This window comes from Eublepharis macularius, chromosome 2, assembly GCF_028583425.1.
Source record: "Eublepharis macularius isolate TG4126 chromosome 2, MPM_Emac_v1.0, whole genome shotgun sequence".
NCBI lineage: Eukaryota > Metazoa > Chordata > Lepidosauria > Squamata > Eublepharidae > Eublepharis > Eublepharis macularius.
In genome coordinates, this window is record NC_072791.1 from 138,421,085 (window position 1) to 138,438,915 (window position 17,831).

The following is a 17,831-nucleotide window of genomic DNA, read 5'->3' on the forward strand; positions in this document are numbered from 1 at the left end:
CCAAAGCAGTATGACTCTCACTCCAGTTTTCTGATGAAGGGAGCTCTGACTCTCAAAAGTTCTTACCGTGGAATTCTAGTTGGTCTTTAAGGTGCTACTGGACCTGAAGCTTGCTCTTCTACTACAGACCAACACAGCAACCCGCCTGAAACTACTTTCTGTTCTCACTTGTCACTATGGAAATTCAAATGGAGGAAAGCAAATAAGAAAAGAGTAGAGAGCCCCACAGAGAAAAGGCAATGAAACAGAGCAAATTCAAAATAATTCAGACAGTAAAGGGTTAACTGTCTCAGCTCCAGCCAACTTGCATCTTCCCCTTTCTCATTTCTTCACCAGCAATGTGAATAAAAAAAACTTGCACATTTTCCATTCTATCTCTGCAAGAGAAAAGGCTAGATAGATACGTTTTAAAAAATCAAGCTGAGAATTTGGAAAGGAGACATGGCACATTTTGAAGGGGACATTGTTCCCATATGTCCTCTGTAGCTATGGGCTTGTTAAAAAGTGCCAGAACAGGGTGACTACAAATTTGTGAGCATCAATATGGTTTGAGCCAGTTGCTTAGCCTTCCTTAATTTTAATATCTGTATAATCCCTTTTTCTAATTGGTGATATAGCATGTCCGTGGTTTTGCAACAACCTCTGTAAGATAGGGTAACAAGTTTATTCCCATAATAAAGAGGGTGTGTGTGTGAGTGGCTGAGATGTGCAGCTTTGCCAGAGAGCATATAGCTTGCCAGAGAATTTAACTGGGTTTTCCACATCATATTACTTGCTTGTAACAACTACATCCAGTTTGTAATTAGGGATCTGCACAGAGATGTTAGGTTAATTTTTCATTCATTTTGTTCTTCACCATTTTGTATTTGCTTTCCTTATTATAGTTATTACATCTGTGCAGGGGTCATTTCGTAGAAAAAGAGCTGGAGGAACTCATTAACATAACTCATTAACATATGCCACACCCCCTGACATCACCTATCCTGGCTGTTTTGGACCCAATCCTGGCCATTCAGGGCCGAAATTGGGCCCAAAATGGCAAAAAGGGGCTGAAAATGGCCAAAAAGGGGCCCAAAATGGTCAGGATCGGGCCACTGCTGAGTGGGAGTGTGATCCACCACCCATCAGAGGCCGATCCGGGCCATTCAGGGCCGAAATTGGGCCCAAAATGGCAAAAAGGGGCTGAAAATGGCCAAAAAGGGGCCCAAAATGGTCAGGATCGGGCCACTGCTGAGTGGGAGTGTGATCCACCACCCGTCAGAGGCCGATCCGGGCCGTTTCAGCCCCAATCCAGGCAGAAATGGGCCCAAAATCATCAAGAGTCAGGTGGGCATGGCCACCTGACATGTGACCTCCTTGGGGAACTGCTGGAACTGCATTCCTGCGCGTTCCCCCTCGAAAGGAGCCCTGCATCTGTGTAGATTCTTTGTTTTGATTGGTTTCAAGGAAAAGCGTATTTCTACCTGTAAGTGATTTGCTTGACACTCAGTTGGACTCAAATGCTCAAGGTCTGTGCCCCAGCCAAGGGATCCTTTCCACTGTTCAGACAAGAAAGAGCCCCCTTATTGATGTAATTAGAATTCTCATGTATAGCAGGCGCGGGGAGGCATGAAGTGTTCCTCCTTTCCCTGATGTTTTACTAGCTGATACAAACAGAGTTTTCATCCTGCCTCACTGGTGCAGCTCCGGATGAGAAAATAATGCATGCAACCAGGACCCATGTTTAGAGAGAGCCAGGAAGCTTTCCCAATGCTACTTAGATAGTACCATGATGATCAGAAAATGGAAATGCTGTGTCCAGCACTGCCAACTGGAATGATGCTTTTCTACAGGAACGTAGGCCAGTTGTTCTGGCTGAACAATGTGACATCCCTCCCTGTCATATGGTAACCCACTCCCTCCCCCTTGTCGCCTCTCCCATTGCCAGAGAACATGAAACCAAAGAGTGAGGTGCCAGAATAATGGTCACATTTGAACCTTTCCAAAAGTCACCAAACACCAGAAATTATTGCAGTTAGTTCCTGTGTATTAAAGAATGGATGTGATTTAGGTTAAACCTTGATTTGTTGTCTCTATACACATCCCTTACAGGACTTTTCTGTGTTTGTGGAATCCGTGCAACAAGTATATTCTCACTTGATGCTGTGAATCCCTAAATACCATTATTTAACATGGCACAGCAGCCATAATTTCATCCTATATCTCTGTAGAAAATAACATCTCCAGAGCGTACCCCGTTTAACTGTAAAACATATTAGGATGCAAGTCCAGGACTGGGAAGCTTCTTGGTGAGGGATTGCCAGTTCTCTTGACATCAGTTAAGTTCTCTTAACTGATGAGTATTAAAGAAGTTAGAGAATGCCATTTGGGGCACCCTACCAATTTGTGCAGGGTCCAACCCTACTCCGTATGCACTTGGTCTTCCCAGCATTCTCTCATGATGTACCTGTGTTCAGGGCATTATTCACATTGAAACAGCCCCCAGGAGGTTTATGTGCATCACCAAGCAGGATAATTGCCTGTCGTGGTACTGTAGAAAACATGCACTGTCAGAGAGGGGGAAGGGCACAGTCATATTTATTTAGCACTGAACAGCTGCTGTTGGCTTAGCAGCAGAATTAGTTCACACATCAGCCAGTTTTGTTAACTACAGTTGGAAGGGCACAAGGGATAATTATGCAATGGGAAGAGCCAGCATTTCATAGTGGCTAGTGTGTCAGACTAGAATCTGGGAGACCCAGGTTCAAATCCCCAATCTGCCAGGCAAGCTTGTTGCGTTATCTTCGGCCAACCACAAGCCCTCAGCCAGGGCCGGTGCATCCATGGAGGCTGGTCTGACAGCTGTCTCAAGCACTGAGGCACCAGAGGGGGCACTGGGGGCAGGGGCGCGCACCATGGAGCTGGCAGCGGCAGCACTGGCGGCTGAGTGGGATGGCTGGGAAGCCGCTCCCACGCTGCCCCAGCTACCTGCCACGCCTGGCCCGCAGCTGCTGTGCCCGGCCGTTCTTTGATATGCGGCGTCCCTCAGGGGGCGATTCTTTCCCCGATGCTATTTAACATCTATATGCACCCCCTCGCCCAGTTAGCTCGTAGCTTTGGGCTGGGTTGTCACCAGTATGCAGATGACACCCAGCTCTATCTGCTGATGGATGGCCAGTCTGATCTCACTCCGGATTCCTTGGCCAAGAGTCTTGAAGCTGTGATGGTATGGTTACATCAGATTAACCTGAAATTGAATCCCCTGAAGACGGAGGTTCTGTGTCTGGGTCATGGGGCGATTGAGCTGGGGACCCAGCTCCCAACCCTTGACGGGGTACAATTGAAACCTTTGCTGACGGTGAGGAGCCTAGGTGTGACCTTGGATGCCACACTTTCAATGGAGGCCCAGGTCGCGACCGTTGCCAGGTCTGCCTTTTTTCATCTTCCACAGGTCAGGCAACTGGTGCCATCTTTCGCCCCGGGACCTGGCCACAGTAATCCATGCAACGGTCACCTCCAGGCTAGACTACTGCAATTCACTCTACGCTGGGCTGCCCTTGGGCCTGACCCGGAAGTTACTGCTGGTCCAGACTGCAGTGGCACGCATCCTTACTGGAACGCCAATCCAAGCACATATCCATCCTGTGCTGTGCCAGCTGCACTGGCTCCCAGTGGAGTTCTGGATATGGTTCAAAGTGTTAACCTTGGTGTTTAAAGCCCTTCACGGACTGGGACCTGCATACCTGCGGGACCACCTCTTCCATTACGTCCCCTGCAGGGCATTGCGCTCTGCAGACAAGCAACTCCTGGTGGTCCCCGGCCCAAAGGACATCTGTCTGGCCTCAACCAGGGCCAGGGCTTTTTCTGCCCTGGCCCCGGCCCGGTGGAATGCTCTGCTGCTGGAGATCCAGGCCCTGCAGGACCTGTTACAGTTCCACCGGGCCTTTAGCTGAGTGCCAGCGGGTGTCCCCCTTCATCCACTTAAGACCACCACTTTTTCTGGGACTGCCCTCGACCATCTGCTATGCCCATATATGGACTCCCAAATGCTTATTTAAATAGCCTGCACCTGGACAATTCTAATGACTCTTTTAAGATTATTATTGATTTTATGGTTTTGTGATTGATTCACTGTGTTTTATTAATGTTGTTAGCCACCCTGAGCCCATTTGTGGGGAGGGTGGGGTATAAATCAAATAAATAAAAATAATAAATACTGCTGTGTGTCAGTGTGGCCCTGATCTGAATAGCCCAGGAAGCCCAATCTCACAAGCTAAGCAGGGTCAGCCTGGGTTAGTAACTGAATACGATACCTCCAAAGAAGACCAGTGTTGCTATGCAGAATCAGGCAATGGCAAACCACCTCTGTTAGTCTCTTGCCTTGAAAATCCCAGCAGGGATTATCATAAATTGGCTACAACTTCATGGCACTTTCTATCACCAAAGACAGTGTGAACCTGTGGATGTATTTTTTCACCTAGGGAAACTTGGGTTCAAATTCTACTTTCTCAGATGTGGCCGATTTTTATCGTTCAGGTTCAGTTTCCAAATATGTTAAAAGAAAATAATTTTGATCTAGTTCATAGGGGCAGCACAAATTAGGATTGCAAAGCATTCGTTTGCCATGTTATTCACTGACCTCTTGTGGTCAGAGATGCCTCTTCACCAAATCCAGAGGCTGTAAACAGGGGTTAACAGTAAGCCCAGTCGGCTAAACTGAAACTGCTGCTCTGATTCAGCTTAACAAAGATGCTAAACAGTGCCACCAGGTGGTCCAACACATTGATGACAACTGGATTCAACTAGGTGTTGACAAACAACAAATGATTATTAAAGGGGTTGACCATTTAATACCGTTTAATGCAGGACTAGCCAGAACAAACACACACATGCACTTTTTGGGGGCATGAGCAGATCAAGACAAGGCCAACTAATTTGTTTTCTACTGTAAGATGTGGGTCATTAAATTCGTGTCATGTTGTTACAATGATGGACCAATACCACAGACTCATGCAAGTTTGCTGTAAAGACAAAAGTAAATCTCTTTGCTGGTGCTCTGCTGTTTAGTATTTCAATTTTAAATATATAAGACCAACTAGTGGACTCCATGTATCTGATGAAAAGAGCTTTGATTCTTGAAAGCTCATACCCTGGAAATCTAGTTGGTCTTTTAAGGTGCTACTGGACCCAAATCTTGTTTTTCTACTACAGACAAACATGGTTACCCACGTGAAACTATCTTAAATATACAGTGAGGGACCTGAAAGGGCATCTTATTTTTCACTTCTCCCACAATTTCCTGTTCTCTTTCCAGAGGCCCCCATAGTCTCTTTCCCCTTTCCTGCTTCCTTCCCTCCTTCCTACTCACCAGCCAACCTAACTTTATCTGTCCCCCTATCTTCAGCTTTCCCTCATTTCCTCCTCTTTCTTCCCCATGGTAATTCTCCCCAGGAAAACTCTGGCTGACTTTTGTGGTGCCAGTCACCAGGCCAAACTGGGTCCAGTTTTGTGCTAACTGAGCTTGACCAAGATGTGGTGTTGGCTGGGCAGACCCAGTAGCATGGTGGGGAACCTGTTGCCCCTCCCCACACAATTTCCTCTTTGTCTCCTTCTGGCAGCCCCCATACCCTTAACTTCCCCGGCTTCTTTCTGATCTTCCCACTCACTAACTTACCAACCTTTTATCTGCTCATCTTCAGCCATATTGACAATTTATTTACTTCATCTATAATCCAATCTTCTCCACAATGGGAACCTACAGCAGCTTACATCATTCTCCTCTCCTCCGTTTTATCCTAACAACCCTATGAAGTAGGTTAGGTTGTGTGTGCATGGTCCAAAGTTACCCAGTGAGCCTCTATGGCAGAGTGGATTCCAACCTGGGTCTCCCATATCCTGTCTGAAATTCTAACCACTGCATCCTATTGGCTCTTGCGAGGTGGCTGTTCTTGGAACAAAAGCAATCAGCCAGGTCTGGGTAATTCATGCAAGTCACCTGGTGGTTGCTGCCAGAACTGGCTCCGATGTGTTCTTCCTCAAAAGACAAAACAGCCCTGGCAAGGGCCCTGCCCCTGCCCCATGCCTTTTAGTAACAGGAACCAAGGCCTGAGGGCTGGCAATATTGCTTTGACTTAGCAATGGCCAGTAACGGCATCTAATTGTTAAAGCTACAGGTCCCCTTTTATTTTAAGCCACTGGGGAGTTAACCCCTTCTTTTTATATTTCAGATTTTTCTGTCAATCTGGAGCATTTCTCAGGTTTGTGGAACGCTCTGTCCATGGCCCCAATATCCCAATTTAAGTACCCACCGAGAAAATTAGATACACAAATCAATGTATGTTCAGGTACCACCTAGTGTTCAGACTGCACATTAGAATTTACTACAAAAGCACTTTTTAATCATCTTATATTTTGATTGCAGAAGTATAATTGTCCTTGGTACTAAATACATTTTTTTGCTTTCCTTTCTGTAGAGAGTACCATCTTGCTATGTGGAATGTGACTATTTGATTCTGCCAAGCTCTGATTGGACAGTGTCTATAGCACGAGTGAGCAGGTAACAAGAACCTTGTATGCTTCCTTTGGCATTGTTTCTATCCAAACATGTTTTGAAGGGAAGTTGAATGTCAGGTCAGCTTGGTCCTTTCTGCTTCTATTGTTTTTTTCTTCAATCGTATTATATTTGAATACATCCCACTGTAGGGGCCCTTGGACAAAAGGATCCTTGGAGCTGTTTGCCTCAATTGCCAAAATAATTGCATTGCAGCACTGGAAATTTCAAGTTGTTCAGCTGTAGAGAATTGGCAGAAGTTGCACTAAAGATTTTTTTTAACGGCATAGATGTGGGACTCTATACTCTAATGAACTGGCTTGGTAAGCTTCCAGACATTTTTCAGTAAATGGAATTCAAAGTACCCTAACACAATAGATTGTACTGTACCCATACTATCATACATTTCCCACCTAACCACCTGACCCATTCTTCTATTCCTTTCTGCCCCTCCCTTTTTCTGTGACTTTCTCTCCTTTTAAGACGTAGGGTGCAGAATGGATAGTTTGCCATATCACTATGAGGTTTTTAAAAATAATTGAAAAGTCTTTGTCCTTCCCTGCTTGATTGCTCCAACAGTATTTTTTAAAATTAAAAATGTTTTTAAGCAGAGATGGATTATAGTTATACCCTCAAACAGCCAACTAATCCAGGGTTGGAGGCAAGGCTTAGTTATTGAGCTAAATTTCTGAAATGCAAAAACTTCTGAAGCTCAGATGCTGATACCAGTTGTATCCAAGTTTTCCAAAGTCTAGTTTCCATTTTTCACTCACAGATGACAGCATGGGACATGAAGTAACATGATAGTCATATGTTATCAGCCACATTACAGGAAGAGGGGGTGCCCAGTCTGTTGTAAAAAAGAAAAAAAGAAAAGAGTTCTCAATGAGACTCCTTATCTTGCTGATCTTCTTAGAGGCAGGAGATTTTGTGCCCATACATTATGCACAGGCATACCAGCAGATCTTTCCCAACAGCAGCCCCTCCCCCAACAAACAAACAATTTCAGATTGCTGGTCTGAATGGTTCTATGATGGAATGGTTTAGACCATGACCTACTCACCACAGAAACAGAAACATTTGCAGATGGGGTAAGAAAAATCTGGGAAGCATGAAACTTTGGAAGAGGAGTGACAACTTCTCCCACTATGACCTTGTTGACAAAGATGGGGCTTTTAACTTCTCTGCTGCCTATGTTACTTCTTCAAAATTACGTAAGACAAAATAGACACACATTAGCTTTATTAGCCAGCAACATAAATTGAGATTAAAACACTGTTATTTGAGGAAAACTGAAGAGCAGACAGAAATTGCTGACTAGCATACCTGCGTCTCTCTTACCATGGCACAATACTGCTTCCAGGAAGAGAAAGCAAACCATACATATGTATACTTTGGTAGACTGAAGTAGTATTTCAAGCAACTGTGATCAATAATTTCTTTTTGGTTAATAGTTTTCCAGGGAATAAAGTTAACTATATGACACAAGAGCTTAGTAACTTGTCCTTGTCGTAGTTTAGATATTTTTCCACGTGTACTTAGAACAGTGCAAAATCTTTCTGCTGCATGAACATTTTCACATATTGATGGTACAGGCACCACCCGTCCCCGTCCCCCACACACACACTTCAACCTCTTCAGCTGCTGTCTGGAAATAGCAGCACCCTGGAACTTCCTGGCTGAAGCCAAGGAGACGTTTCATCCTGCCATCTCTCAGGAACTAGCTAGGTGGAAATTTTAGGAAAGTGAGGATTGTTAATTTTTTTCAGAATCCGCAAATGGCTGGATATGGCTATAATTCAAGAAGGATTTTTTAAACAAACAAGACACATGTTCTTCAATCTCTACTTTAGCTGGGAAACCTCAATATTAACCACTTTGAAAGTTATTTGGGAATTTGTTATTCGGGAATACATGACCATCTTTGAAGTTATGGTGGGAATTGTATGGGGGTAGCCATCAGAGACAAAACCAAATGCCTTAAGCAGTATGATCTCTTGTGGCACCAGAACTGCGAAAGGAAGACAGCAAAAAAACATTTTAAGTCTAGGCAAATGCACTGCAAAAGCTTTATCAGAAGCTATGTGCCAGTACAGAAACTGGATGTGTGAAACTGATTTATACAGAATCAAACCATTGGTCCATCTAACTTGGTACTGTCTGTGCTGCCTGGAACTAACTCTTCAGTGTCTTAGGCAAAGATCTTTCTTATCACTTGATTCTTTTAACTGGAGATTGAACTTAGGACCTAATGCATGAAGGGCATGTGGTCTACCAGTGAGATATAGCCCTTGCCCTTTATTCTGCCATGACTATAGGGCAGATGCTGCACTGACACATTAGATATATGAAAGAGTAATGAGGGAAAGTGTAAACTGAAGATGACCATGATTGAAATCCATCACAGGAGACACACTACTATAGACTAACGTGTGAAATGAGAAAGGCATACTCAGGCTTAGGCCATAAACAGAGAAGCTAAAGAAACCTTAGAAGGGGATGTGGCCCGTTACAAACTTTTGATGAACCCCTCTATAAATGTTGGGCAGGCTAGCAAAGCCAGAACTGGAAAACACAGCTAGGACAACCACCATTCTCTAAGACGATGGAGTAGCTGCAGATACAAAGAGATACCAGGCTCTTCAATTCACTTACTGCCTCCCTGCCAATTTTCTTAATCCAACTTTTTTATTGAGCATACTTGGAAATCAATGAGAGCATGCAAGTGATGGGCTCTGGATTTCATCCAGCTGGACAGTGTCCAATGGTTAAGGAAACTGTGAGGATTGATACAAAACTAGTAATGCATTTCCTCTCCCACGAAATGAAGGGTAATTCAGAGACAGAAGCTAATTCATATGAAAGGGGCCTGCTCCTTTCCAGAGATGAAGTTATTTTGACAGCATTCTGGCTACTGGAACCCATTTTAACTGAAAGCCCTGAAAAGAGCCCATGGCTTCAAATTAGGAAACATAATGTCCTCCAACACCTGGTTTTAAAGGCACAAGGCTTCTCTCTTCTTCAGAAGGGCCTCCTGCCTAGGGAGAGAGGCGCTAGGGAAGAAGCAGCAGATTAATATTGGTAACCTAGTCCATCCATAAGGCAAACAAGAGGAGAGAGTACCCAGACAGTGATCCTCTTGGATGAGATACAGCTGCCGTCAGAACCTCTGCATGTCCAGAGAGCCCATTCTTCTGGGGTACAGGAGGAGGGAATTTAGCTCCTGATCTGCACACACATCATGCATTGTTGTGGCTAGTTGTTATCCCCTCAGAGAGAACCATCTTGGTGATTAAAAGAGCTGAGAGGAAACTATTGGAGCACTGGGCCCCCAACAGCTTTGATGAACTCTCTTTCAGATTGCATAGCAGACCTGGTTGTTAACAAGTTGAGATTTTTTGCAGAAGAAAAATCTGCAACTACATTACTTTGGACCACAAAAAGGGACTGAGATATTCCTGGGTTTTCTCAGCTGCATCACAGAGAACTACCAGAGGCACCAAGAATAATTTCATTAAGCAGCAGAAATCCTTGCCAAGTTGATGTTTTTATGCTGCTAGGCAGAGGGTAAGTGGTGAGCTGGAGGGTGGTGGGAGTTGAGCAGGTAGATGGTTCCTAGTAAGGTTCTGATTTCAAGCTTCTGTACAAGCAGCAAGTGAAGATCATCCCAAATATCTAGAAAGCAAAACAGAATAAAAATAAGACGACAGACAGACATGGATGGATTAGGTTGTATTTCAAGCCAACACACTCAAGCCAGTGCAGAAACTGGATATATGAAGTTGATTTACACATAATCAAAGCTTTGGTCCATCTTGTTTAGTACTGTCTACACTGCTTGGAAGTAACTCTTCAGTGTCTTAGACAGAGATCTTTCCTATCACTTGATTCTTTTAACTGGAGATTGACCTTAGGATCAGTGCAAATCATGCACTGCAAACCTTTTGTTCTGTACTTTGTTGCACTTTTTTTGTGCAAGGTCCACACTGGATGCTCATAATCCCTGCCTGAAAGAGCAGAGTCCCTGTAGGCATACACCTGCAATGGAGGGAAAGGAGAACCTGAGCAGATGAGGCAATTAGCCTGTAACAAGACAACAGAGATATCAGAAGTGGGGCATTCCTTCCTACAACAGTTAACAGGCATTGTCTGAACTGGGTCCTGAGATGCTCTGGTAAAAGGCAGGTAGATAATTGTTTTAAATCAGTCAAATAAATAAAAGGGGGAAATAATAGATTCAACCCCACTGTACATACCCCAGGCCTAAGTAAATTGCATTCTGCAATTTCTAAAAACACAGAAATGGGAGGACTACACAGCTCCTGGGCTTATTTCTGTGGTGTTATTACGGCACCTTTCATTTAAAAAAGGAAGAGGAATGATTTACAAATGGGGAAGGGAGACACAGGCATTGAGCTTCTTCCTTGATATTATTATTAGCCACTGTGATGAGATCTAGTGTTGCTCAGAAGTAAACTTAATAAAATCTCTCAAGTGATGTCACAGTGTGTTCCATCCGAGTTGCTGTTGCAATACTTCACCAGCAGAGGTTGCATTCTGACTATACCACACACCACCAGTGTATTTGCAAAGAGAACAGACATCATTTTACTGAGTCATCTGTATCCAGGGCAAGCAACAACAAACATTCAGAATTGCCCTCCCCTACATCATAAAATAGCACTTCACTTATTAGGACTTTGGTTTAAACCCTTTTAAGGAAATTCCATGAGCTTAAAATAATGAACAAAAACTTCTCATTTTTACAGTGAAATTTAGAATCAAGAACTACCTACCCACATCTAAAGAGAGATTTCTTCATCAGGCTTAATGACAAGAGACACAGAGGATGCATCCCCTTTCTCTCTCAAGGTTTATAAACAGCCTTATGTCTAACAGCCTATTTTCCTGTTTTTGGAAACAGGAAAAGAGCAGCCTCTCCTTCCAGACTGCCAGCATGCCACAAGCCAAGGCCCCAGAACTCACCAGGGGCTGTCATTTGTGAGCCACAGCAGTGGGATGTGGGGCAAGGGCTGCTGCCATGCCTGGACTGGCCAGCTCCCAGCAGCCCCTGCGGGCCACGTGGGAGCCAAAGGTTTGAACTGCTCCAGCCGAGGGAGTAAGAAAGGAAGGGCACAGATCCTCTCCCAGCAGCGGTGCTGGGAGCCACGGCAGGAGGGGAAGCAGAGCCACAAGACGCGCAAGGCCCAGAGATCTTCTCACTGTGAAGACAGCTCAGACACCAGGGAATTGTCAAGCGAGTTCTCCGAGGAAGGGGAGGATTTGGAGGAGGATTCCTAGGGAGAGGCGGCCAATGTTCCTGGACTCCCAGCCTGGGCTTCCTGACAGAGGGCCAGCAGTTGGGCAGGTTTTTCAGGCCTCGAAGCTGTCTGGCCTCAGGAGGGGCAGGGGGCCATCCCTTCACTCCCCGATTCCTATGCGGATGATGACCCTCCCCAGGGATTCATTTGCCCCACAAAGTGTGGAACAGGATCTTTGATGGGCACTATGTCAATGTTTTTACCCTCTTGTCTCCAGATGTGGAGAATGGGAAGTCTCATCCCCCCTTCCAAAAAGGACAAATCATGGGAAAAGGTGAGGAGGCTGAGCGGACATTCACCAACTAGATGGGGGGATACATTGTCTTTATGGGAGTGGTCCAGGCTGCCTACCCAGAGCAGTGCTGGCACCTATCCAACTACCTGATCAACATCTTGTGGGCACGGGCCCTCATGAAGCAGGGGGCAGCCATCAAATACAATGAAGGGTTCTGTAAGCATCCTTTGCACAGTGCTAGGACTCACTGGGATCTTATTAACCAGAACCTCTACTTGTGGCTGGTGGGGCAGGTCCCCTCCTAAGGTAAGGAGGCGGGGCAGCTGGCAGGAGTGCAGCCAGGGCACCTATTGGGAGTACAACCAAGGCAGGTGCCAACACCCCAGGTGCAGGTTCAATGACACCTGTGATGGCTGTCCCCCTCATGCCCCAGGAACAATGGGGGCCAGTAGCCCTTTCAGGTGTCTTGACCCTCCGCTAATGGCACCTGTAAGGAGGGAGAGTCCACCAGAGTCGTGGCCCAGCCCCTCGCCCAGGGAAAATATCCATTTGGAGGGAGTTCCTCCGCCCCATCCTGGATCCCTGTCCCAACAAACAAGCAGCTGACTACCTATGGGAAGAGTTCAGTAGCAGCTTCCGCAACCCCTTCACGATCCACTATCTCAGGGGACCTCAAGATTGCCATGGAATTGCCAGAGGTCGTGACCATGAAAATCTCCAAGGAACCGGTGGGTGGGCAAATAGCGGGCCCCTTTCTCTCCCCCACCTCTCCCAAACCTGCAGGTTTCCCCCGGGGATGGCCCATAGGAAGGCCCCAAGGGAATACTGCCTTATCTACCACATCTCCTATCTCTGTGGCTCATCCATTAATGATTCCATTCCCCCAGCATTCTGCTCCAGGCAGTATGCATCCTTTGATCATGCCATGCGCCTGGTCAGGGTTTGCGGTGCAGGGCCCTTATGGTGAAATGTGATGTGCAGTTGGCCCAGCTGCTGCCAATACACCCCAGCAACTTCTGCCTGTGAGGCTTACTGCTGGTATGTTGACAAGGCCATGCCCATGGGATGCTCTGTAGTCTGTGCAGCCTTCAAGGCTTTCAGCCCATTCCTAGAATGGGCCACCCTCCAGCCGTATATAGGATTTGTGCATGTTGGACAGCCATGGAGCCCTGCATAGACATGTCCCTGAGCTCCAGGGTGTGCCTGGACATATCCTCCTCTTATTAATCCACCTCCTTTTCAGTTCCTCCAGGGCAGCGCAGACAGGTATGGATCTTCTGGCACAGCATCGTGCATTAGGTGGCATGCTACATGGAGGATTTTGGTTGGGGCCTGGACCTGGGACTTCTAGATGCTGTTTTCTTGCAGTGGTTTGGCATGAGGGGGATGCATTAGGACTCATTTCTTCCTTCCTTTCTCCAGCTTGCAGATTGGTGGGGGACTCCAGATGCAGTCGTGATTCATTTTGGGGAGAATTGGGCTGGACCTGCTGTGATCAATTCTGGCAGACTTTGGGACATGGTTGGGACAGTTTCCTGGACTGAGCATTCTATGGTCAGACATTTTTTGAGTGCCGGTTGTGGTGCAGGGCCTCGTCCCCTGGGAGGGTCGATTTATTGAGGCAGCTGGCAGCTTGATTATTCATCACACACATCTTTTTTTCAGCTGGAGGCCTTGTTCCATCCCAACCAGATTCACCTGTCCAGCTGGAGATAGGAAATTTGGCTGCAGAACATCCGGGATGAATTGAATGGTTAGCTGCAGCTCTAACCATTCCCAGGAGCTGTTTGGGGGCTCTTGTGGTGGTTTTGGCATTGGGCACAGACCCTTTGGGGGGAAACACTGCTTGCATGCTCTGTTTCTCCCATAAAGGGGGTTCACCGGAAGGGACCCTCAGGGAAGGCCTGGTAAGGACAAGCCCAGCTCAGGGGCTGTCAGGGCATGCCTGCTCCCAGGTAACAGAGGAACCATGCTTAGGTTTATACCTATGTGGAATCTCACCTTCGATCATTCCATGGTGCCTCCCCCCAGCTGGTGGGATGAGAGGTAAAGGAGTCATCGGCTAGCAGGAGGGCCAGCCAATGCTTGGATCTGCACCCTATGCTACACCAATTCTCCCTTCTGCTCTAACCCATAAAGTTGTGACCTTCTTTCTCCAGCTTTGCCACTGTGTTTTTGCCTTGCCCCCACCCCTCACTCTTGAACTGGCCCTGTGCTTTTTTTTTTTTTAAAGGTATAGGTTTAGATTTTAGTTTTTTATGCTGTTGCCTCTAGGAATATATGATGACCACTAGCTATATTCTCCTTTATCCACATGATGTAGATATTCACATTATTTCAGAAAAATTTGTGCATGAATTGGAACATTCCCAGATGATCATACCGTAATGTGAGAAGACAGCTTAACCTATTACAGCATTACAATAAACTAAGGTCAGAGCTGGTACCTTGTTTAACCATGTGCTTTCTACAACCAAAGGACTGTCTGTAGAGCACACAGGTGGACTACAGTCCTAAGTAGCCTCTAGAACTCTGTGGTACTCATTGCCTAAGCAGCACAGTTAACCAATGCAGTATTTTTTCTTATTTTCTCTTCAGTACTGCAAAGCTGTAATTTGTAGGCAAAGGAAAGGAAACTGACTGGCTTCCTTCCTATTTCATTCCAGAGTAGTTGGCAGCTCAAACAGTCTGACAGTTTATCTGGGGACAACAGGCTGTCCTCTACCTCCAATCCCTTTTCCCTAGCCTCTGCTTCTTTCAAAGTATGAATCTTTCAAGGTGACTGACTGGTAGAGGGATGAAGAGGTGCCTCTTCACTTTCTGTGGCTTACTGCCCATATGTTTTGGTCTTTAGAAGTTTTCAGTAATGGGCATACATTGACCAGATTTTGCTTAGAGGCTGTCAGTTGCTGACTATCACCATATAGAGGAATGGAGGAAATGGAGCCTGGTTTCCCAAGCCTATACTTACACAATTCAATCTTCCATAATACCAGTGCATACCTGTACACAAGCAATGCCAATTCCTACTGCTCCAATAATTTTCAGATGTTCCTGGATGAAGTTTTCCAGTTTAGTGATGCAGCCGCCCTGGGGGGGGGGGAAAAGGACTGAATTTCTAACACATTGTCTTGTGCTGTTTTATATTAAGATCATCCAAGACACACACACACACACACACGAACAAAGCCTTTGCAAGAATTTCATCAACCTCAACATGAATCTTAAACAGAGACCTTCTGTGCAATCCAACCAAAGTGAGCGGCTCAAGGCTTTGTTGTATCAGTAAACTCCTTTTAACCCAGAATAGATCAAGTGGAGTACCAAGTCTGAAAAGGCAAGTCATGGCCTGTCTTCATCGTGGAAAAGCCCATGGGGCTTGTTTGTGATCCAAGCATTTTTAAATGAATGGTTTGATACCACAAGACTCAATTTCCAGATTATTACATATGTATGCTGACCTTCCTCCAAGGAGCTTAAGGCTGCATATCATTGGATATTGTGCTATTGTTGTATTATGGTGTCGTGGACAAGTCAATCCATTTGCAAATGACTGCTATCCAACAATGTGTGGATGCAGTGTAGGATGGCCTACCTGGTCCCTTTCCTCCCCCTCCCCCCATTTTAAACTCACAATAACCCACTGAGGTAGGTGAGGTTGAGACACAGTAACTGGCCCAAGAACACCCAGTGAACTTCAGGTCTCCTCCCTCAGAGTCCAACACTAGTCACTACATCATTAGAAATCTCTCTCTTCATACTAGGGCTGTACTCCAAGGAAGGGGGCATGTGTATGGATGGCTCATGGTTTTAAAGTTCAAGCCATGTGTCAGTGATGTGTATTTTATTTTTAAAAATTATGTTATTTATAGTCCATCTTTCTCACTGAGATTTATGGCAGATTATATATATTGTGAGTCAGCACAGTCGGTTTCAAAGACATTTCAATTAACATTGTAATGGAGTCCATACATGCATATTTACAAAGATTTAAAACTAGCAGGAATAAAAAACAGAGTTGAAGAAATGATGAAACAGGGCATAATTAATTCTAAGACTGACATATTAAACAATGTAGGACCATAGTTACAGCAATAGTAGTAAAATCTATAATCCCTCCCTATACCTTTACAGATGCATCTCTTTGACACCACTTTCTAGCAGTACAGCCCTTCTATCTGAGTAAAAAGCCCTCTTGAATGACCTCCTCAGGCAGGCCATTCCATAAGGTGGGGGCCACCACATAGAAAGCCTGTGTATGGGCAGCTGTTGATTTTACCCATGTGCAAGATGGCACCTGCAGCAGGCCCTGTTCAGATGAGCGCAGCTGCCACAGCTGAACACGAGGAGGAAGGTGTCATTTGAGAATAGTTTGGCACTTACCTTATTTTCCTTTAAGTACCAGGCCAAAACATTTCTCTTTACTGAAGCTTTTAACGAAGGAATTTCCATCTTTTAAAAGCTGTTTTATAGCCTGCTCCTTGCCTGCAGACTATTATATCAATATCTTTTTAAATTGCTCTGTTTGTATTATCTGCTTTTATGCCTTGGTTTGTTTTTACTTAAGTTGCACAAACACACACACAAATGGAGAGAGTGTAATGAACAAAGAGCTGGGGAGACCAAGTTGAAATCCCAGTTTAGCTATGAAACTTACTCTATAACCCGTGCCTAGTTTTCATGGCAGTTGTGGAGTTGGGGTGAAGAGCGAGTAAAAAAACACTAAGAACCTCTCTAAGTCTCCTGGAGGAAGGTTAGGATATAAAAATAAATAAATACTTCCTATTACCTCCTTGTGATGCTATATGCATTGTTATTTAGAAAATTTATGAGCCACTCCTCTAGACCTACTCAAAGTGGCTCACAACAATAAAACAAAACCAACCAAGTCAATAAAAATGAGTCAATTAAAACAAGCCAAGTCAATATAATAAATAATTAAGTACAAAAAAGCCAAGGCATAAAAAGTACATAATACAAAAAGAGCAATCTAAAATGATACTGATAAAATAGTCTTCAGGTTAGGGGCATACCATAAAAAAGCTTTAAAAAGATGGAACCCCCTTAGTTAAAAGCTTGGGTAAAAATAAACGTTTTGGCTTGGTACTCAATGGAAAATAAGGAAAGTGCCAAATTATCCTCAAGTGACGGAAATTTTGGGGGGTCTGGCTCATTTTACAATCTGTATCTTTTGACAATAGGAGTTCATTTTGACATTTCAAATTCAGCTCAGATTCATCTGACCCTTGGCAGTATTTGTTGGATATTTGCTTAAGCAGCTATTAAAAATAACTTGATAAAAAATCTCCTATGTTCTCACTACTTCTCTAGTTACCTTTTTGTGGCAGCATTAAAACAAGAGCATCATTACCCAAGTTTACAAAAACATTTCCAAACTATGCCCTCTCCTTTCTTGGTTTTGTTAGCCTGAAGCAGAGATGGGGTGGGGTGGAATGCTAGAATAAATTGCACATTCCTAATAATACTTATTTAATGCTGAATTTTGAAGAAAAGTTTATCATTCTTTCCTTACTAAAGCAAACCCATCTTCTTCTTACTACTGTGGGGCTACAGAAAGTAACTGTAGCAAGCAGAAAGTAAACTAAATCCTCAGCGAAAGCCGTTCTCATGCTTATCCAATATTCTGATTCTGGTATCTGAAGAAGTGAGCCGTGACTCACAAAAGTTCATCCCCTACCACAAATTTTGTCAGTCTTATAGGTGCTACTGGACTCTTGCTCTTTTC

At 44.8% G+C, this 17,831-nt stretch overlaps 1 protein-coding gene across 1 annotated transcript in view; it reads right to left on the reverse strand.

Moving 5' to 3' along the window:
• Positions 1 to 7,754: 7,754 nt before the first annotated feature.
• CD151 (CD151 molecule (Raph blood group)) overlaps positions 7,755 to 17,831 on the reverse strand; it is a 41,665-nt gene continuing 31,588 nt past the window's right edge. The window contains exons 7-8 of the mRNA XM_054971100.1: positions 15,089 to 15,175; positions 7,755 to 10,204 (exon numbers count right to left, since the gene is read on the reverse strand). Of these exons, the coding sequence (XP_054827075.1) occupies positions 10,145 to 10,204; positions 15,089 to 15,175 (147 nt within the window). The 3' untranslated portion in view covers positions 7,755 to 10,144. The remainder of the gene's footprint in view (positions 10,205 to 15,088; positions 15,176 to 17,831) is intronic.